The 21,516-nt window shown below is 40.7% G+C and overlaps 2 protein-coding genes across 6 annotated transcripts in view; one reads left to right on the top strand and one right to left on the bottom strand.

Annotated features, from left to right (window-relative positions):
* The window catches only part of CFAP99 (cilia and flagella associated protein 99), a 48,384-nt gene extending 38,268 nt beyond the window's left edge, over window positions 1-10,116 (bottom strand). Inside the window, exons 1-3 of one of the 4 annotated variants that reach the window (XM_021394865.1) lie at window positions 9,985-10,116; window positions 7,447-7,574; window positions 1,309-1,453 (exon numbers count right to left, since the gene is read on the bottom strand). In XM_021394865.1, coding sequence (XP_021250540.1) covers window positions 1,309-1,453; window positions 7,447-7,566 — 265 coding nt within the window. In that variant the 5' untranslated portion in view covers window positions 7,567-7,574; window positions 9,985-10,116. Of the gene's footprint in view, window positions 1-1,308; window positions 1,454-7,446; window positions 7,575-9,885 lie in introns of all 4 variants that reach the window. The other 3 variants (XM_021394864.1, XM_021394862.1, XM_021394863.1) reach the window with 3 other exon arrangements.
* The window catches only part of ZFYVE28 (zinc finger FYVE-type containing 28), a 144,416-nt gene continuing 133,695 nt past the window's right edge, over window positions 10,796-21,516 (top strand). For both annotated transcript variants that reach the window (XM_021394859.1, XM_021394860.1), the window contains exon 1: window positions 10,796-10,900. In XM_021394859.1, the coding sequence (XP_021250534.1) occupies window positions 10,862-10,900 (39 nt within the window). In that variant the 5' untranslated portion in view covers window positions 10,796-10,861. The remainder of the gene's footprint in view (window positions 10,901-21,516) is intronic.

The following is a 21,516-nucleotide window of genomic DNA, read 5'->3' on the forward strand; positions in this document are numbered from 1 at the left end:
CCTACAAGCTTTATTAAATTCAAATCTGCTCACACATAGCAACAGCCCTTTTAAGCAGCTTTGATCATTTAAGTGTCAATGCAGCTTGGCAAAGGGAATCACAAGCAGCTTAAAAAAATATAAGCCAATGACCTTAGACTCTCAACTTGTTGATAAAGGAAAATCTTCTGGGGTCTCCCCTTTGTCTGTGATTAATGGAGGCTTTTGAGTGGACCAGTCCTAACAATCCAATTATTGCAACACTCAGCTTAAAGGTATAATTTATGTGATCCAGACACCGAAAAACAAGGCTTTGGAGAAATGGAGACAATGAAGCATTATCATTTAAAATAAACTCAATCTTATATGAATTTTGTCCTTGATATTCCCCTCAGTTTGCTACTTGATTTTGACTTCTGCGTCTTTCCTGGGATTGTGACAGAAGCAACCAGAATTACAGTAAAAATGTAATAGCTTTTAAAACATAAAATGTAGCTGTAATTATGTTAGCTATGTTTTAATATTTTCAAACATTTTGAATGAAATAGTCTTGACATTACAAAGTACCCCAAAAGACCCAGAGAACCAATGCCAGCGCAATTCATGATTCCAATTCATTTAGGAACTTTATAACTCAACCTAAGTGTATCTGTCTTAAATGCATTGCGTAAAAGTATTTAAAAGATGACTTTTTAATACTTCTCAATGCCTGAAAAAACATTGGTGATAGTATCTCCTCTAACTAGCTAGCTCATTCCATCAGACACAGTTGTATTATAACTGATTTTAACCTAGTAACTAATGTAAGGCAGACTATTGACCTAACACATGGAGACAAGACGTAAGTCTATTTACATCATTGTGATGACTAGTAATGAAGAAGCTCATGTATGGATAGAAGCAATGGTTTCTCATGTTGTGAGACATGCTTTGTTCCTCGACAGACAGCGCTCTGTTATACCGTTTCATCTCAGAATGGCAGAGGTATTGAATCTCATAGAAGACAATGAAGGAAAACAATGAGCTTTCAAGATACTTCTAGTCAGTGATGTTATTTCCAGCCTGTATGTTATAATTAATCTAATCTTCAGGCATATTCTACAGAATTTTCTCAGGTAAATATCCAGCTAATACCTGTGAGAACCCAAACTAAATAACAATTTCAGGATTTAGACGTTACAACATCAGGCTATTGGAGAAGGCCCTGTATTTCATAATGCACTGAGCACGACGACCGTGCTTTAAATGTAACAATAGGACCTGCACTAATAAAATAATGTTTTTTAAAGATCTGTGTTAAACTTATTTGCTGTTTTAAATAAAGCTTACCTATATAGAGATTACGCTCAGAAATCAGACAGTATCTCCCATCACGAGCAAAAAAGGCACTGACTACTACGTCCAGCAAGGATTTATATTCTATGCATCCAGCTAGTGTTTCCAATACAAATTTTTCTTCTGCCACATTAAGAGTCTATCGAGACACAAAATTAATAATGATTAATGTTTTCTGGAAAGAAAATGTTAGTTGTGTATAAAAAGAAGTACAATCATTTTGAGGTAACTGAACAACACAAATAGCGAACAGCTCAGAGGGCTGTCACATCACAGATATCAATCACATTTTTTAAGGAGATTCCTTTCCAGGTAATATTTGCAAATGTAGGAACTGCAGTACAGATTTGGTAAGAGATTTACCCCAGATAACACAAAGTCATCGGCGGCAACAGGAAAAAAAATCATAAATGCTAAAATTTGTGAGTCTTTTACTGTCCATCAGGCCATGTTCTTATCTTCTTAATTACCCTTCAACTGCTTTTCCTTGAACTGCTTTCCCTTCAACTGCTTTCCCTTCAACTACCAGTTGGTCAGCTTGGCAAGCATCTTGTGTGAGTACTTCAGCATGAGAAAGGCCAGATAATTTACAGGTGAAAGTAACATGCAGCTATAATCTTTTATTGCACTGATTATTGAAATTTATCAAAGACAATAAATCTTGAATAATATGGCTCTAGAAACAATCTATCTCAAATATTACAGCTTATTATTATCTGTTTTGTTGTGTAAAGCATAGTAAGCTTATAGTAGATGAATACTGGATGGTTCTATTTTTTTAATATTTGGAAGCCAATATATTACAGCGTTGAGCAATGGCTGCACTGGATGTAAGTAAAGCATTGTAATATGTGTTCACAATGTCATTCTCATAAAACATATCTGAATACATTCTCTTTATGACACTGAATTTCAGTTTTCCTGATTCCAAAGTGTTTAAGTTGTAAAAGAAGGATCCTGTCTGTGCATGAGATTGTCTGGCTGTAGTATGAATACGTGCTGACTGGCATCTCTGCCTTTTGAGAGATTCCTGATGCCCTTAGTCTGCTTCTGGGGGCATATCTTCCCTGCTCCTTGACACTTAGCTGTGGCTGGGAATGGGTCAAGTTGCTTCAAGAATAGAAGAGAATGTGTAAGAAAGCTTAAGCATACGATTTGTGAACACAAACAACTTCTAAAATTTGTTAGTACAAGAAATTCCATGAATTAAATGGAGAAATATCTGCAAAAAGCAAGCCTCGCCAGTGTGGGTGCATGATTATAAGTATGACAATGGGAGCTGTTTAGGGGAGGTCAGAAAAGGATGGGTAAGGAAAGAAAGAAAAGTTCTTGTTTCTGGAGGGAAGGAAGAGAAGGAGCACCAGCCATGCCCTGCTTGAGTCTCCTCAGGATAAGGATTTAGTTTGAGGTGAAACAAACATTTAAGGAAGAAGATAATATTTGATGAAAAGATAAAACAGCTTTCACCTCCTGAGAGAACTAGGTAATAGCATGTACTGATCTTGCCTACTTCTAGGCAGAATATGCACATTTTGCAGATGCTATCTGATTAATTTATAGCACTTCAGATATCAGTGCTAGTCCTCTCCAGGGGTCTAATCAAAATGCCATGCAAAGGAAAGAAAATATCCCTACTGAATTCACTGGGGTTTGGATCAGTCACCAGAACTGAGCACTCTTTCGCCCTTAAAGTCAGTGAAAATGCTACTAGCCATTTCAATAGGGAAAAAAGCCCTAGCATGTTAGGATATAAATAGGAGAATGCACTGCTTCTACTATTTACAGTCCATGTTGCAGTCACCAGCTAGTATTTTCATGTAACAGTGCTGAGCATCTTGAAGAGGTACAGTTAAGGCTATTTTCCCTTGTACTTATTAAATTATATGAGCAGAATGTTGCAGAAAAATCAGATTCCACCCTTTTCATAGAAAGATCATAGCATGCATCTATATCAGTAACCAATAATACAGATTAGACTTGTGCAATTTAGTAGGACATTTCTCCACTGTATATATCAAAATAATCTCCCATTAAATTATTTTCATATCAAAAAATAAACGAATGACATTTGACATTTGGCGACTTTACTCACAGTTGAGTGGGCATGTGTGAGACATACAGCTAAACCAATACAAATGAGAACGATAAAGAGTTATGCCAAATTACACCATGTTCTTGCAAACGGAAAGCTCATAAGCACGTTCCTCTTGCTATCAATATCAGAGGAATAAAGGAGTAAAACAGTGAATATGGAGTGGCTATTCCAGTTTTACAGAAGTAAGCTTTTCAGTAGGTGGGGTTTATAAAAGTCAATATGATGGGTCTGATCTTGCAATTCTAATTGAAGCAAATAATTCCACTGAAATCAAAGTGAGTTATTTACATAGAGAAAGGCACAAATATTGCACGACAGTTTCTGTATTAGAATATGTCTCTTGTTAGCAGTCAGTTGGACAAAAAACAGCCTGGGATGCTTCAGTTTGATGCAAACCTTTTTTTTCCTTCAAAATGAACAGAAGCAGTCCATTTTTATAAAAGGTCTGATAAAATCATGTCCTTATGTAAAATACACTAGATGAAGGATCTCTATGGATGTGGATCATTTTTAGATTTAATTGAAGATACTGAATAAAAAGAAGGGGCTTTAATAAACAAGAATGAAGATATTTTCTGGAGGGCATCAATCTGATGGGAAGAGTATTAAAAAGCATTTAGGAAGATAAACAAAGAGAAGCAGTGTTTGCATTCAAACAAAGAATAATAGAAATAAACATGTAGTTTAGAATGTGAATATCCATAATTTAAAGAACGAAGATAGGTTTAAATAATTAAGTTAATGTATTTTCAGGACAATTCAAATTGAACTCTGTTTTAATACCAATGAGGTCACAACACTGGAACAAGAACATTTATATGCATTTACTATTTGCTTTTACGAGCTCTGAAGGCCATAGCAGACTATGTGAGATCAAAGGTGAAGGCTGGCTTGTTGCACCTAAGAATCACACACCATATAACGAATGAACCCATGTTCTTGAAAACATTCCCAGTGAAAAGCAAGTCCAGCACTATCTTCCAAATGTTATAACATATAATGCAATAAACACAAAGATTGTAAATAGCTGAATTACAAGTCAAAGTGTAATTTCTTTCCTGGAAGAAAATCACGTATGAGAACATATTGGGAACAATCAACATAAATTCTTTTCATGACATAAAATTAACATGATGCAGAAATAAAATATATGGAGATTAACACAGACTTTCCTCTAGATTAATTTTTATCATAACATTCTAATTAGAAGAAACAAAATGCTTATGATATTTCATTTGTTTAAAAACAGAAGGCGAATAATCAGTGAGATTCCCTAACTCCACTTGTATACAGAAACACGAATTAGGACTTGGAAGATGGGAACTGAGACTGGAACAAGCCTTTCTCTCATGCTTCCTGAGTGGCTTTGGAGAGATTATGTTCTCTCTTGAAACCTGGGTTTATAGGTTTTTCTAACCTATAAAATGAGATTTACTTAGAACATACTCACATATGAATGAAAAGTGCATAATGATAGAACACGGGGGAATGGTTCTAAACTAAAAAAAGGGAGAGTTAGATTAGATGTTAGGAGGAAATTTTTTATTCAGAGAGTGGTGAGGCATTGGAACAGGCTGCCCAGAGAAGCTGTGGTTGACCCATCCCTGGAGGTGCTCAAGGCCAGGCTGGATGACACCTGTGCAGCCTGATCTAGAAGGTCACAACCCTGCTCATGGCAGGGGACGTTGGATCTAGATGATCTTCAGCTACTACGAGCATTTACATTGCTTCTCAAAACATACTTCATTCTGAAAAAAGAGAGGTTTTGGTCTGTGAAATGTCCTTTGCTATCTTCTCCTTGCAGTTCAGATATCAGCACGTGCCTGCCAGCTGCAATAACCTCGAGGACCTGGCACTTGACAATACTGGCATCCGTAGTGGCTCCCACAGGCTGGTAGAGAGCCTGGTGAAGGTGCTAAATCTCAGAACGTATTCTGGAGTGACCTGTGCATGCTGTCTTTTTATTTTGAGAGATATAACCTAGCTCAAATTTGTTCGTTTCACCAGGATCAACATCAAATACCTGGACAATAAGCTAACAAGCATATTTTCTGTAGGTTGTCAACAGGTTATCAAAAAGCTAGACAAGATACATCAGGTATCACATTAGAAGGACATAAAGATTAGAAATATACAAATACAATATTTAAAGATACATAATATTAATAAAACACAGTTGAATCTGATTATTCTCCCAGGAGATAGAAAACAATTTAATCAAATAGAAAACCAATAGAATAGAATATATTAACTTGTTGAGAAGTCAAGTCTGATACACTGGATACCTACTTAACTGAATAAAGAGCTGTGTCTTGCAATCATATGGATTTGTACTTTCAAAATCTGAGTCTGTTGATTTTTGTCTGGCCAGCAGTTCACAATGTTAGTTTTGCAGTTTATCATGCTGCTACCATGAGACATACAGGCTTAAATTGAGTGTGGTTTAAAGTGGTAGCCTTAATCAGGATTCTAACCAGAGGAAGTTTCTGCTGAAAGCAGTTAATACTGACTAATTGGTAAGTGGCCAAGCCTGGAGATCATGTGTACAAAAACACTACAATATTTTGGGGAACACAAACCTATTATGAAATAGAAAAGAAAGAAGTGAAATGAATTTTCCCTGATAAATTATAATCATCTATTTGGTACTGAAACATTTCCTGAAGCTGAATTCTGTAGAAAAATAGATCTTACTTTGTTGGATGAATTCCCAGCAAAAATATTATGTAGTAAGTGAGCTGAAAGAGTGTTTCAAACTATCCCAGAGAAAGATTTTTGTCTTATCTATGACATCAGCTATCCTCTGTTTTCTTTTCCATTTGAAATAGTTTATTAAGAATCCTAACATTCATGATTTTCTAACGGAGTTACTGCTTCTTTTGTCTTTATGTCACCTTTCCTGGGCTGAGAAGAGTAATGCTCTGAATATTAATTTTTACAAGTATTTATTTTGGCAGCAGTGAATTTAGCTGAATTTACCCAGTCTCTGCTCAGTGAAAAATGATTATTTTGAAACTGGATCAGTTCCCTGATGTAATTCAACACATGAATGCATAAAGAGTTATGCCAGTACAGTGCAAGAGACAGAAAATAGGGGCCGAAGTGGAAACTGTTTAAGAAAGCAAACAGTCAAGAAATGTGTATGGATTTAACCTGTAGTCTCCATACCAGAACTCTGAAGTTTTGTATTCCTGCAGTCATTTATGTTTATGCAAAATGAATACAAAAGAAACTAATTAAATGGAATAGCGGCATTTTATTCTTTACTGTCAGAAGTGGAAATGAGTACTTGAGCTACATGGCAGTATGGAATCAGAGTTTTGACAAAGTAGTTAGTACACAGCATGTACAGACAACAGTAGGTTAATAATACTGATGTCTTAATGATTTTTTAAAGCTGATTCAATACACTGGCTGCATCAGCAGAAGTTAGGGTGGCAGTAAGGACAAAGAGATGTGAAAAGATGACAGAGCTTGGTCAGGAGAGGATAGGAACTGCTTCAGCCAGCGTAGCTACAGATTGGCAAACCTTAGTCAGGTTACTTGCAGTATTAGATTAAAATCAGGTAGTCAATTTACTGCCAGTTGCCTTCTATCCTGTTGTGACAATCACTTATGTCCTCAGAGCAAGAATACTAGATCCTGCGAGTCAGCTTCTGAACTGCTTTTGTACATATAAATAGGTGGTGCTGACAGGAACTTTCATTTGGAAGGAGAAAAGGAGAAAGGAAATGACAAAACAGTTTAGAAGTGGAAGAGAAACTTCCCCTGTGACTGTCAGATCCATTTTAGGAAGTTGTTGCGTCCCCCATCTTTAGTGGCTACCCAAGCAGTTATTCAACTCTTCTGATCTTTTTACTTCTCTCTTTTCTGGTGATAACCTCAAGAAATTTGGTCTTAAAATCATGAATGAAAAACGTCGGTACTGTAAGAAAAATCTATGAAAGCTACAAGAGTATGTTAGAAAATCGATAACTTCATAATTCATAATTCACTAAAAAGTTGTAAACGATGTAAAATGAACTGAAACAATGTACCTGCAACATCTTAGCTGATTCATTCAAGAAATCCTCCATGCTCTGATTTTCTGGGTTAAATTTGTTAAGCTGTTGGATTATTATTGTAATATGTTTTCCATGGCTGACCATCTTCACCATGGAGAATCCTATAAATACAGTAAATCATTAATTTTTCATGCCTTCTTCGGTTGTAGCATAATATATGTTGATAGGCTCATAGAGAAAATACACTGCAGTAATGTACAAGAGAACATTTAGGTCAAGCTTTCAAAATCACAGTTATTCAGAACCACTAACAGGAGAAATGAGAAAACTGTAGAAACATCAATAAAATACAAGACATAATTACATATCTCTTATTTTGCAAATATCTCAAGAGATCATTAGGATGATACTTTAAATGGTTTCTGTATCAGGTTATTTGATAAAATATAATTAAATATAATCTAGAGAAAAGCATTAATTTTTGCATGTGTGCTATACAGGTCCTACTTAATACATTGATCTTCCCAGTGAGATGTAAATGAAAACAGAACTTTTAGTCTTAAACCCTGTTACATGTAGTTGTTAACAGCCTATTTTTCAAAAAGAAAAAAAAAAGGAATGGGAGATGAGACATGAGACATAGAAGGAAGTCAGCAGGCTGGGCAGTGATAGCAACACATCGGTAGCCTCAGCCACTGCCAAGGTTTCTGAAGGCACAGCAGTTGGTTACTTTTTATGCTTGACGTTTTGTTTCTGAAGTGAAGGGATTACATCTCTCTCAAATGATGTCTTACTCATAGGTGTGAGAGTTCACAGTGCTGGCTACCTGGATCTTAATGTCTGCGTGACAAGAACTATTCATTAGTTCATACATGTGTGCATATTGCTATGTTAAAGACCAATAACAACAACGATCAGGGCTGAAAGTCATTAATCTGGCTTAGCAATTAGAAAAAATGAACACAGAAGTAATTATGTATGGTGAAAAAATATGTTTTTGAAAATTGTTCTTCCATTTTGTTTATTGTCATATTCTGCTGTTGGGAAAGAAAGCTTGATCAAGATGATTCATTCTTGCTGTGGTAAAGATAATTCATTTCTTGTTGTAGAAGGATGTAGTAACATTTCCTGATACTGTGTTCTTATACTCTGCCTTTCAGCATTATCAAACTCAATTATAATTGCCTAAGCAGTATTTTTAATTACTAAATTACTGCTGAAAAGGAAGTGTTTGTCTGTGATTACGTGCAATATAGGCATTTAGTTACCTTGTGTGATGAAGACAAAACGTCCAAATTAAAAAAAATGACCAGCAAGACAAGATTGGATCAGGACAAGCGATGACAAATAAAGAAGAGATGCTACAGTGTCTGTGTCATAGGGGCAATCATCATTTCTCCCCTCCTCTGCAGAACATTATATGACTCTCTGTACCTGCCAAGGTTCTTACACTCACAGGGAATTTTTGATAAGGGGGAGAGAAATACCTCTGCACTCATTCAGATTGAATCATAATTCAGGCTCCAACAGCTCTCCCAGTGACAAATATTTTTTCTCCTGGCATAGGAGAAATCATAGTTGAGCTCTCATCCTTTGTACATGCTGATATTCCTCCCCCTACCTCCCTCCCAAAAAACAGTCATAAAAAAAAAAAAGGAATATGAAACTAACAGCTTGAGTGCTTTGGACATAGAGGGGCTCTTCCCCTGTGAATGTATTTAAACAAACTGCTGTTATTATCATAGTTTTAAAACATATACACAAAATCCCAAACTTAATGCATTGTGTTATAGAGTGCATCCATACATTTAGGAGAAAATACTAATTCTGGTGTATGATACAAATTTGATATGAAGAAAATGTTGTTTTCCATTATCTGATACAGAATTTCTGTTAAAGGAGGTAAGAACCCGATGTGGCCTTATTTTGCAGCAGGGCCTGGAGATACTTTGAAAGCAACTGCATATACTAAGACTGACCACAGACTGTAGGCACTGGTTTCAACGATCAGAGAGATTCCTTCAGTTATTACATCTGCTCCTCCATTCCTTGCCTACAAAGACGGAGATTACATTTCCCCTGCCAAAAGCAGCCCTTATTAACAGAGGGCTGAAGCAAATCTCCCTGCAAAACGCCATCACATCACGTAGCTGCCGCTCTAAGTAGGAGAGATGTTTTCCTCAGCTGCATGCCACAAGAGCCCCTGAACACAGGGTGTGTTTGTCCCAGGGTCACATCCCGTCCTTCTCATTTACTCTGGAATTTTCTGGAGCCCTCTGAGCAGCCCTGGGCCCTCTCAGCCGTCCTCCCCTGAGGGAGCAGGGCCTCAGCGGGGGGCACCTACATCCCGCACCTCACTGTTGTATTTTATTTCACTATCTGGTATGCCTACCACAAATATTTCGTTGGCAGTGCATTTTTTTTTTTTTTTAAATCTAGCTTTAAATACCCACTGTACAAAACCTCCTGTACCTCACTCACCCACCAGGCAGACACGCCGAAGGACACCACTACTGCTTGACCGAAATCACCACAGCGAAAGCAATCTCTGCCTTGCCCAGGGCACTTCACCTCACACATTCACCATTCCACCCGTTGTTCAGCTCAAAGCCGTCGCATCGCCGCGGTTGCTATGCGGCGCGGGAGCTGACGGGAGCTGTAGTTCTTCCGCGCGCTTGCCTTCCTGTGGCACAGCGGCGCCAGCGTTGGCGAAGAACTACCCGGGCAGGAGAAAAGATGGCGGCGATTGTTTGCCTCCGTTGCCGAGCAACGCACTCATCCGCTCCTCGGTTTTTGCACTAACGAGAGACTTAGAAATTAATCAGCCGATTGCTACACGCTCGGTTAAGGATAGCTGTGACAAGCAGAAGTTTGGCGTCCGGAATGCGACACGCTCAGCATCACTCATGGGGAGAAGACTACAAATCCCGGCACGCGCTGTACCGCCTCACTCAGCATCGCGCCTCCGGCTGCGTTGCGTGGCATGCTGGGAAATGTAGTCCCCCGCCCCCTCCTCGTGTTACGCAAATGAGCAGCTTGGTGGGCGGGGCGAGCCCCCCGGAGGCCACTCCCAGCCGCCTTCCGATTGGTCGCGGGGCCTGTGGGCGTTGCTGAGGGAGCGCGTGGGACTGCCCCCGCGCATGCGCCGATCGGCGAAGGGGCGCCGCTGTCGGGCGGGTGGCCGCGCAATGTTTTGGGGGCAGACGCTGAGGCGCGGAGCAGTCGGTGCTGCCCGTGCCGGCGGCCGGTCCTTGCGCTGAGGCGGCGGCGCGCAGCCTTCGCTCGGGCGGCGCTGAGACTCTCCGCCCCGCGGAGCCTCCCGGCGAGCGGCAGGGCTCGCCCCGTTCCCCGAGCAGCCCGCGCTGCGGGCGGGCAGCCGGCAGCCCCTGTGGCCGCAGCCGGCGGGCGGCGCGCTCCGGGCGGCGGCGGCGGGGCAGCGGCCGCGGGGATGATGAACAGGTTCCGAAAGTGGCTCTACAAACCCAAGGTGAGCGGCGGGGCACGGCCGCGGGGGTCCGGATGCCGCCGCGTCAGCGCTGCCCGCTCGGCTCCGGGGGTTGCTTGGGGGCTGAGGGCTCTGCGGAGCGCTCGCAGCCGCTGCGTGGCGAAGCGGTGCCCTGTGGCACGAGCGCGCACCTTGCGCCGTGCTCAGGGCGCTGCAAGGAGCGTCGCTGGCTTTCAGCATCCGCCGCATCCCTTCCCCTCGGCTATTGCAGCAGCGTGATTCACCTTACGGAGCACTTGTTTTAATTTTGTCCTGTCACCGCCACCCGTCCTTCTTCCAGCGTTCGGCGGCCGCGCCGAAGCTCGTTCCTGTCACTCTTTTCCCGCACGCAGCTCGTTCACCCGCGTGACAGCGCTGTGCTGCTGGGTTAGAAAAAAAATAACAGGAAAAGTTGAGATGAGACTGCAGAACTGGAGCGCGGGTGGCGGCGGTGTGTGCAGGCAGCGCTGCTCGGTGCGCGGGGGACGCATTGCTCTGGTGCTGCTCCGAGCGACTGCGGTGGAAATCAACGAGAGACGGAGTAACTGGAAGCGCAGCAACTAATTACCGATAGTTCTTAAAAGACTTCTTGTTTTATATCAGTAAACTTTTAGTGGACAGAAAGAAAATATTCATAGAATTAAACGTACAGGAAATTGCACTTGTAGCTTTTGTCACGATTTCTTAATCAAAGTGAATCGGATTTCACATTAATAATGAAAACTGATCTTACGTTTATCTTCATTCTAATAGAAATTCTGTCTCTTTATGGTAAGACCTATCTACCACTATGCAGTACCGTGCTGTACACGGTGCTCTCGGTACCCAGTGTGTGCCCTTATTTCCATGGCGCTGAGCTGTGCTGGGGGACCTTCCCACCCCGCTGCGTCCTGCTTGCCCCACCTATCACTATCATCTCGTGCCATTGCACTGCGGGCAGCACCTCTGGGTTTCCTGCTCCAGGGAACTGCCTGAGGTAGGCAGAGCTGTGGCCCATTGAGACTTTGTTTGCAAATGGTTCTTGTTGGTTTTGGGAGCTTATTGCATTGCCTTTAAACTTCAAAATGGGTCAGTGTGATAGTGTCTTCTTCAGAAATAGCCTTTTTTTTTTTTTCTCATGTGCCTATTAAATTTTTATGGATAACATAGTTGAATTAATAATAATAAAATGTTTGAAACCTTGGAATGTTTTGGCGGCATTTAAGATGGAGGAGAGTTCTCATATAGGAACTTCCAGTATTTGAAGGGAGCTTATAAGCAGGAGGGGGACTCCCTTTTTGCACAAGCAAAAGGGAAATGGCTTTAAACTAACAGAGGGGAGACTTAGGTTAGTTGTTAGGAAGGAATTCTTTACTCAAGGATGTGGTGAGGATCTGGCACAGGCTGGCCAAAGGAGTATGGATGTCCCATCACTGGAGGTGCTCAAGGCCAGGTTGGATGGGCCCTGGGCAGCCTCAGCGGGGTGGGGGGGCACCCAGCCCACAGGTGGGGTTGGGCTGGGTGGGCTGTGAGATCCCTTCCAACCTCAGCCATTCTGTGATTGTATGATTCTATGACTGTAGCTTTCCTGGTTATACTGCTTACTGTCCTGTTTTGTCAAAGTATTGTTGAGATTCCTTCTGCTAAGGTTAATGGGTTCCAAGGTCTCTTTTGGAACTCTTTGGAAGATCGTGTATCCTGAAGATGGCTACTTTTGGGATATTCAGTCTGGTGGGGGCTATTCAGCGCTGATGTTGCTTAGTTATAATCTTCTGTTAGGTACTGCAGGTGCCAGGTACGTTTTATCAGTTAGATATTGCTATTGCTAGCGTAGGAGACTGCTTCTCTTGAGGCTTTCCAGATGCTAGTATCATGTAATAAACTTCTGCATGGCAGCATATGTTGCTGGTATGGGGCACTGTTGTTTGGTTACATCCAGAGGGAGCTTTGAAGGCAGTGGAAAAATGGGATCAGGAAGGAGCAGAAGGCGATGAGCTCGGGGCGCAGTGCATTCACTGTGCAGTCCATTCAGACACATCAATAAATGCTCTGGTTTGATCCCAGGGAAAAACTATTTGGTAGATCTATCCCCCAAAAGTATTTGTGTAAACTGTTTCAGCTAATATTTTTATGTAGGGGAGACTAAGAAATGAAACAGAGCAGGCATTGCTTAACAGGATGTAATTACAAAGTTATCAGTATAATTGTCAAGTTGCTGCAAGAGGCGGATACCTGCATCAGGACAGACCTCGACTTTGAAACTGCTGCATCTGTTTGAACATAGTAAGGATGCGAGAGAAAATGTGGGTGTAGGGAAGTGCAAAGTCCTGACTAATGCTGGGAGCATGTCACGACGACAGCGTGACTTTCCTGCATCCTTATGCTCTTGCTGTCTGGCCCTGTTCTGGCTCTCCAAGTAGGCTGGATACCCAGATATATAAACCGGGTCTAATGCTGATGGTTGAGGTAAATGAAGAGCTGAGGCTTGGTTTTTGAATTCTTGTGCTACATTGTTTGCAATCTGATTTTTGAGTGCTTTCTGCGAGATGAATCTACCATCCCCAAACAGGAAACAACGTGGTACGTTTTTGGAAAGGAGTTTGTGTTTACTTCAGAAGCTGGAGAAGGTGCAGAGGAGTGACTGGAAGCAGCTCTGGGCTGTAGCACGCAGCAACTGTGTGCAGTGACCACCTCAGGACAGCTGCTGCTCTGAGAAAAGGAGTGACTCCTAAATCCAAATGTTTGAATGCACGCACAGATATAATAGAAACATTTCCTGTCACTCCAGGGAACTTATCCTGTGCCTTTTGCTGTCAGAACATTCCACAGGTGCTAGGTCACTGCATGCTCCCAGGCAGATGTGAGCATCCCACAGAAGTATGGGAACAGACTGCTTTTGTAAGGTTACAAAATGCTTTTGATAACCAAAGTATTCACAATAACTTCTACGAATGTTGCTACTTGAGGTTTGAGAATAGCTTGAGCGGATAGCAAGTAACTTGCTCACCGGGGTCAGTGTTGAATGGAGCTCTGATTTATCGATATTTTGAAAGAACTGTTTCGTATTTGGCTGGAAAAAAAAAATCTGTATCCAACCACAACAAGGTGTTTTAATCTGCTTGGCATAAGACTGCAGCATCTTTGATGAATGTTCATTTTCTGTATTACTCTTTTTAGGGAATAAAAGCCAAGAAATATGTTTTTCTTGAGACTTCAATTTTTTATTTCAGGTGTTCATTTCCTACCCTTTTTTTTTTTTTTTGCTCTTGTGCATCTTGTGATAAATGTTGCAGAATTCCTTACGTTATTAGCTAACACAAAATTCATAGTTATTGGTAGCAAGTACCTTGTTTTATGCATGCTTTGTCCCAGTCAGGTGTTCACCAGGCTGGCATGAGCCTGGAGGCATGGTGCTGTTTTTTAGCACCCCTTTTGCCTAGGACTGACTGAACTACAGCTGAGCTGTTGGTGCTTGGTTTAACCAGAAGGCTGCAAGCAGCTGTGGGGATGCCAATGTGAGTTCACAGTACTGGTAGAAAGGTACAGTGTGCAAATGAGAAGAAGCTCTCTCTAACTTTTTAAAGGTCTTCCTACTAAGCTGTTTAATGAAAGTAAGCCATAGTTTATAATAATGCGTTTAATAATAGTTATTGAAGAACTTAAAGTAAAACATAGATAAACTAATTTAAAACAAGAGCTAGTAACTAGGCATCCTGGAATAAGATGCTGTGCAAGTAAGAACATTCCTAGGGGATAAAGAGTCATCACCTAATGTAGAAATGTGAGAGCCAATGGCAATTAAAAATAATCAAATAACCTCTAGGAGCTTCTGCATTACCTTATGCAAGGATAAGTGTGTTGCTGTTGTTTGTCTTGTTGGTCATTGTTTTACTTAAGGGTAGTTAAGAATTGAGCTTTAAAAGTTGCATATAAGAATGTTATCTTGCTTAGGTGCATCTGCAGGGTTACTTTATAAATGGAAATAGGAAATAAGTATAATGAAAAATAGCCAAAATTGAATTTTTTTTTAAAAGGAGGAGGAAGAGTGTTTGTGGGAATTTCTGTAGGGGAAAAGTTGTATATAGAAGATGAGTAGAAATATGAACTTCAGAGGAACAGAAGATAGTGAAAATTACTCAGTCATAAGTATGTGCTTAACACACTGTGAAGAACACTTTTAAAGTTGATTCAGTAGAATGAGATGTAGGGAGGGGGAGGATTATTTTAAGCCGTGTTTTCATCTCTCACCATTTCAGGCCATCAAAAAAAGATGAAACTGCTGGAGTAGCCAAGCAACTATTGAGACAAGTTTTGAGTGAGTGAATGGATAAGAGAGGACCAATTTACAAAGTAATAGTTAGGAAGGAGTATTTCATTTTAGATGTGATTTCTACATCTTAAAAGTGAAATATTTACTCCTCACAGGAGAGAACTAGAGTGACTTCAGTCTTGAGGAAAAATGTCTTAGGAGAACTCCTTGGAGGAAGAGTGAAGGAAGAGGTAAATGTTATTTGCACCAAAAAATTGGTGCTGTACGGTAATCCAAGTCGCTGCGCCATGCTGTTTGTGATCAAAACCTGGTACTTAATGCCACATTTATATTAACATCTAATGACTTCCAAAACCAGGAGAGTTAGGAATCTGTCTTATTTGGAGAGACAGCACTTAGAGGATTTCTGGAGATACTCACTGTTTTTCTCATCAGCTCTTTGATCTCGCTCAATTACCTGCTTAATTCTTCTTGTTACTGCTGTTTGATCAGAGCCTGCAGCTATTGAACTGCAGTAATCAGCAATATTGATAAAAATCCTGAGAAAGGCAACCTATAAATCAGCATATGTTATTCTAGCTTTAGAGTTCTGTATGCTGAACTGCTTCATTTTCAAAGCACCATCTAGTGGTTTGAACTCCAGTGTGGAAACTAATAATTCTTTGCTGTTTGTTCTGCAGCTCAGCAGCTGAATTAAAATAATTACCTCAAGTCATATAATTTCTTAGCCTTGGTTTACCTATATCTGAAAAAGTCAAGTAGGTAAACTGATGCAGTTGTCTGCTAAGAGATTTGTTTGTCTGTCCTTAATTACTTGGTGGTGAATGGAGTTAAATCCAGCTTTATTGATAACCTGGATGAGGGCATTGAGAGCACCCTCAGTAAGTTTGCAGACGACACCAAGCTGGCAGGAAGCGTCGATCTGCCTGGGGGTAGAGAGGCCCTACAGAGAGAACTGGACAGGATGGATCTCTGGGCTGAAGCCAATGGGATGAGGTTCAACAAGACCGAGTGCCAGGTCCTGCACTTTGGCCACAACAACCCCAGGCAACACTACAGGATTGGGACTGAATGGCTGGAAGATTGTGTGGAAGAAATGGACCTGGGGGTGTTGGTTGATGTTTGGTTGAATAGGAGCCAGCAGTGTGCCCAGGTGGCCAAGAAGGCCAATGGCATCCTGGCTTGTATCAGGAATAGTGGTGCCAGCAGGAACAGGGAGGTGGTCTTCATTCTGTATTCAGCACTGGTGAAGTCGCACTGGGAATACTGTGTTCAGTTTTGGGCCTCTTGCTACAAGAAGAACATTGAGGCCCTGGAGTGTGTCCAGAGAAGGGCAATGAAGCTGTGAGGGGTCTGGAGCACAGGCCAAGGGAACTGGGATTGTTCAGTCTGGAGAAGAGGAGGCTCAGAGGACACCTTATCACTCTCTACAGCTCCCTGAAAGGAGATTGTGGTGAGGTGGGAGTTGGCCTCTTCTCCCGCTTAACTAACAACAGGACTAGAGGGAATGGCCTCAAGTTGTGCTAGGGGAGGTTCAGGTTGGACGTCAGGAAAAATTTTGTCTCTGAAAGAGTGCTGGAACAAGCTGCCCATGAAAGCAGTGGGGTCACCATCCCTGGAGGTGTTCAAGAAACATTTAGATGTTGTACTGAGGGACGTGGTTTAGAGGGGGGGGGGGAATATTGGTGGTAGAACGGCTGGAGGTCTTTTCCAACCTTGGTGATTCTGTGATTACTCTAATGTGAGAGACATGCATACACCTTGCAGAATGACTCTTCTGATGTGGATTACTGCAAGCAGAGTCACAGTGTATCAAATTGAAGGTCCATCTAGCCTGGTGTCAGGTCTGGTGGCAGTGTCCTGTAACAGATGCCTAGGGGAAAAAGATGAGATGAATAGAAAGTGATATGTCCCCTGGGCTTTTTTTTTTCTTCAATTTACGGTAGTCTGCATCTTAGGCATGTGCTGAGCTACAGATTGTGCCCTTATAATTCAATAGCTTGGGAACATTTTTACTTATTGTCTAATCATTTTTCAGTCCATTTATATTTCTGGCTGCCATAATGACTACTGGCTAAAAGTGCTTAAAGTGAGGCTTGTTCTAGTGACATGTGTGTTTTCAAGTCTCCATCAGTGTCACCTGATGTGCCCTTTGTCTTGCAGATTCCCTTCTGTTCTTTGTCTTGGAAACTTGATTTGGGTCTTGAGATCCCCTGACTGTACTGCTGTGGTGGTAGTTAGCAGAATGTAGAAGGAAAAAAAAATTTCTAGTGCTTTTTGATATATATATATATTTTTAGAACACAATGTGTTCTTCTATGTTAATTAGAAGAATGACAATACAAAAAAAGAATCTGCATTGAGCCATGGTTTTTAAGCTCTAGTAGTTTAGGGTGCTAAATAATACTTTATTACTGAGCTAACTGAAAGAAGCTAGCAGTAAAAACACCTTTGACATGCTTCGTTTAGCTGTTTTAATAGTTACTGTCTCCTGTCCTGGTGGTTCTGCTAGCAACATTCATTTAAAAAAATGTACTCAGTAAAACTATTTTTAAATAATCACGTTAAAAATAAATTAATTGAAGGCTGAGTCGGTATGTTCAGCTCATGTCTGAAATCTGACTAGCTTTTGTAGTGCATCTGACAAAGCAAGTTTCTCAAGCTTGATTCTTTTAGTGGAAGGTGTTGCTGTGTTGGAGTCTGTCTTACCCATCCTCGTGAGTCTTTGTTTTCGTTTTCAAAGTACAAAATATTCAAATACCTTTTTGTAGCTAAAATTACCAGCTGGGGATCACTGGTTTAACGGCCTCATGCTTGCATTCTGGAATTGAACTGGTGCCCTTCAGGCAAGCTGAAGCTATTTAGTTTCCTCAGCCAGAGCTATCCCAAATCAACAAAGCAGAGCTCTCAGCCTGCGTATAGCAGGCGTTGCTGTGTAACAGAGCTCGGTTTTCCTTTGCTGAGGCAGCCTCAGCTGCCTGCTGTTAGGAAGCAGGTAAGTGACGCAAGTTCTAGTACGCTTTATAGAGCTGTAGGTTTAGGATACAGGAAAAGATGAGCTGTTGGGGAGATTGTATGTTTGGACAAAGAAGGGTACAGCCTTCCTGTCTCAGTGTGCCTTGCTGCTAACACTGGAGGGCCTAACTCTTATTTTGTTATCTATTTGATGAAGTGGATCAGGCTTGCTCCATTCTGTCTATATTTCTGTTCTCTGCAGTCTATGGGATTTTTCTTCTTGTCTCCCCAGTAGTCAGTAACAATTTTGTATTACCTCCATGGGCCTAGCCTGGGAATTCTTGACATTCTCAATCCTGTTGATGGTGGCTCTGCTTACTCATGTTCCTTTACGTTCACCATCTTTTCCTCCTTAGAGTATTAATGCTTTTGATATCGTTTAGGATCAGGATGCCCTGAAGGACTGATCCACAGGAACTGGGTTATAGAAGGAAATAGGATTCTGCAGTGGGGCTGTGAATAGGTATAGTGTTGCACAGCAAGTAAGACTGACCTCTGAGAATGTCATGTAAAGACTGCCCCTACTTTGTCCTGTCTTTATAGGCCACACGATCATCCTTCTTTTCTTTCACAGGACCTTATCCACACTTGATAGCTGTTCAGAATGAATAACGTAGCAGTGAGCATCGTGTCACTTCCATGTACTCCTCGCTGGGTAAATGAATGAAAGGAGGGCTGCTGGGCAAAGGACACTGAAGGGGAGAGATGAAGATGGGGTGGTGGAAGAAAGTGCTTGGAATAAAAATATCTGAAATGTAACTTCATGGTGGGAGAAAAGGAGGAGATGCTCTCTCTCAAATTGTGTACTTTATATTTTCATGTGTGGCGTAGGTGAAAATAAATTGGTGTGATGTTTATGCTGGAATGTGTTAATTCCTGCCATCAGTCAGCACTTTGATCTCTGAGAATTACAGGTGGTTGTAGCTAAACCAACCAGATGTTCAGGGTGTTCTGCATTTCTACATTGCATTCTTCTAATTTTCACCTTCCTTCATAAACCTTTTAACGTAGGAAAATTTTCCTGAAATCTTGAGGTTCATTAGACCTATCAGATTACTCAAGTTTCCTCTCAATACCAATGTTACAGAGCTGAGCATGAAAGGAATCTTGTATGTTTGTCTGAACTTGGCTTTTGGATGTTTGTTATCTTAGAATTCTTTTTAGGAGTGATGGGGGGCTCTCATATCAGTGCCTCATTGTCTGATTCTCTTTCTATAAGCACCAACCTGTTGGTATACATTTCACCTTCCTGTCTGGTTCCAGTTGCTGGAGTTTTAGTGCTCCTACTGTACAAATAAGAAGAACATTTCAGACTGCTTCCTTTAAAGCCTTCCAGATTCTCTTCAAGAACCGCCTGCTTTTATTTAATTTTCAAGATTCAGAAAGATAGAGTACCTGCACTTCTGAGTGCATTATTTAATGCTTTTGTAAAGTGTTTTTATAGAGTTAGACGAGTGTACCTAGTTTAGTTGACAGCCTTACAGAAGTGCCTTGATGCAATTGAAATGATGTCATTCTGTGGTGCAAGGTGCATTATGAGAATAAGATGGAGTTAAAAGAACATAAAAGTAGGAGAAATCATGAAGATCAAATCTTGTACCCGTGATTTCTTTTGCTTTGGATTTTAGAGGTGTTTTATGGGACATCACTGAGGCATAAGAGATGAAGTGGAAATGATAATCAGGTTTATTTCCATCCCTTGATGGTGACTGGTGTGTGTTCAAGCTGGATCACACTGGTTGTGGGGTTACACGTGTGTAGGTCCTGCAGGGATGTGTGGTGTCCTGGGTGAGATCCCTTATGGCCTTCTCTAGGCTCCACTAATCTGGTAGGTGGTGGTTGAGGTGGGTTAGAATGTTCTGTGTTGGCTGAAGTTTTTTCTGTCAAAGTTTGTGTTTGGTTCTGATAGTGAATTTGGCCACATTTGGAGGACTTTTTTTTTTTAAGAATAAAAACTAATGGGGTTGTTTCAAGATATGAGCTTCCTGTGTGTGCTTTGTAGCTGTATTGGAAAGTTTGTATGAAACTTAAAATGGGAATGTGATGTCGTGATGAGCAACAAACAACTGGAAGAAGGCTGGTCAATTTGTCTGCCTTATGTTAAGAAGTGTATGTTGTTTAACTATCAGTGCTCACTGATGTCATTGTTCATTTGATTAGTAATTTCTTCTAATTAAATGATTAGCAAGTATTTACTTCAGAAGTGATATGTTTGTTTTGGAGACTGGTTTTATATGTCATGTTATTTTTTGTGGAGGAGTGTTGATTATAGATTTACTGTATTTTGTTAATATATTTTTTAGTTATTGTTCTATTGAAGAAGTTGATGAGGCTAACTGTTTTTGAGGAAGATAAATTCTATCCCAAGCACGTGCTCTTCTGTTTCCCTAATAAAGGTGCTGCTTCTTGCTTTAAGTTTTTTCATAGTTTCTACAACCTTTTTTCCCCTCATGACTTTAGTCAGCATGTGTGACATGTAGTGTGCCTCACAGCAGTCATGGTAGGATGAAAGAAGGTGCAGAAACACTCTATTTCTATTCCTAGAAGAAGCGAAGAAGAGAGTTTTATTAGTGGGCATCAGTCTTTATTTCAGAGCATATATTCTGTTCATACATTATTTTGTGTAGTTGTTTTTGAAGGTGTATTATCTCAGTCACAAAATTTCTTTTGACAGTTGTTTTCTTTAAGAAAGCTTCAGACTGAGACTGTTATTTTTTCAGTTCACTACTTTTGTTACGTAGCTTTGAGAGCTGCTATCTGGGGCTGGCATGGTAGACACCGGTGTGTGTAGTTGATTAAAATAAACCGATGAGTTAATGTTAAAATAAGTCAGGTCTCTGAATTTTTAAGCATTTTCAGATGTGGAGCAGGGATGCAACTTGAAAAATGAATGCATCCTGGAAAAGCCACAACATAAATTTCAGTATAAACAGGATAACTTTTTACTGTAGAAATATTGTATTAATTTCTTCATACAGTGTGTGTATATCAATATATGTACATGTGCATATTCTGTTATTATGATGTTAACAAATAAAGATGAGTGAGCTGATGTCTAGTTGTGTGTTTCCCACCTGAAACAGAGCTAGACTTGATCAGTATTTAAAAAGCTTCTTAATGAGAGAAAACATCTACCCACTAAATATTAATGCATGCTTTTTCAAAAGATAAACCCTGTCAAATTACTGCAAATATTACTTCATGAGTATTCCTGAAGAGTTACTAGATGACCTTGCTCCTGGGAGCATTGGTTTTGATGTAAGAAAGCCAAGCACAGCTTTGGCTGAAGCCCAGAGCTCAGTGTTACTGGTCAGGCCAAGTGATGCAGTGCTGTCAGGGTGGTTCTGGCTCATTC

Source organism: Numida meleagris, chromosome 4, assembly GCF_002078875.1.
Source record: "Numida meleagris isolate 19003 breed g44 Domestic line chromosome 4, NumMel1.0, whole genome shotgun sequence".
Classification (NCBI taxonomy): domain Eukaryota; kingdom Metazoa; phylum Chordata; class Aves; order Galliformes; family Numididae; genus Numida; species Numida meleagris.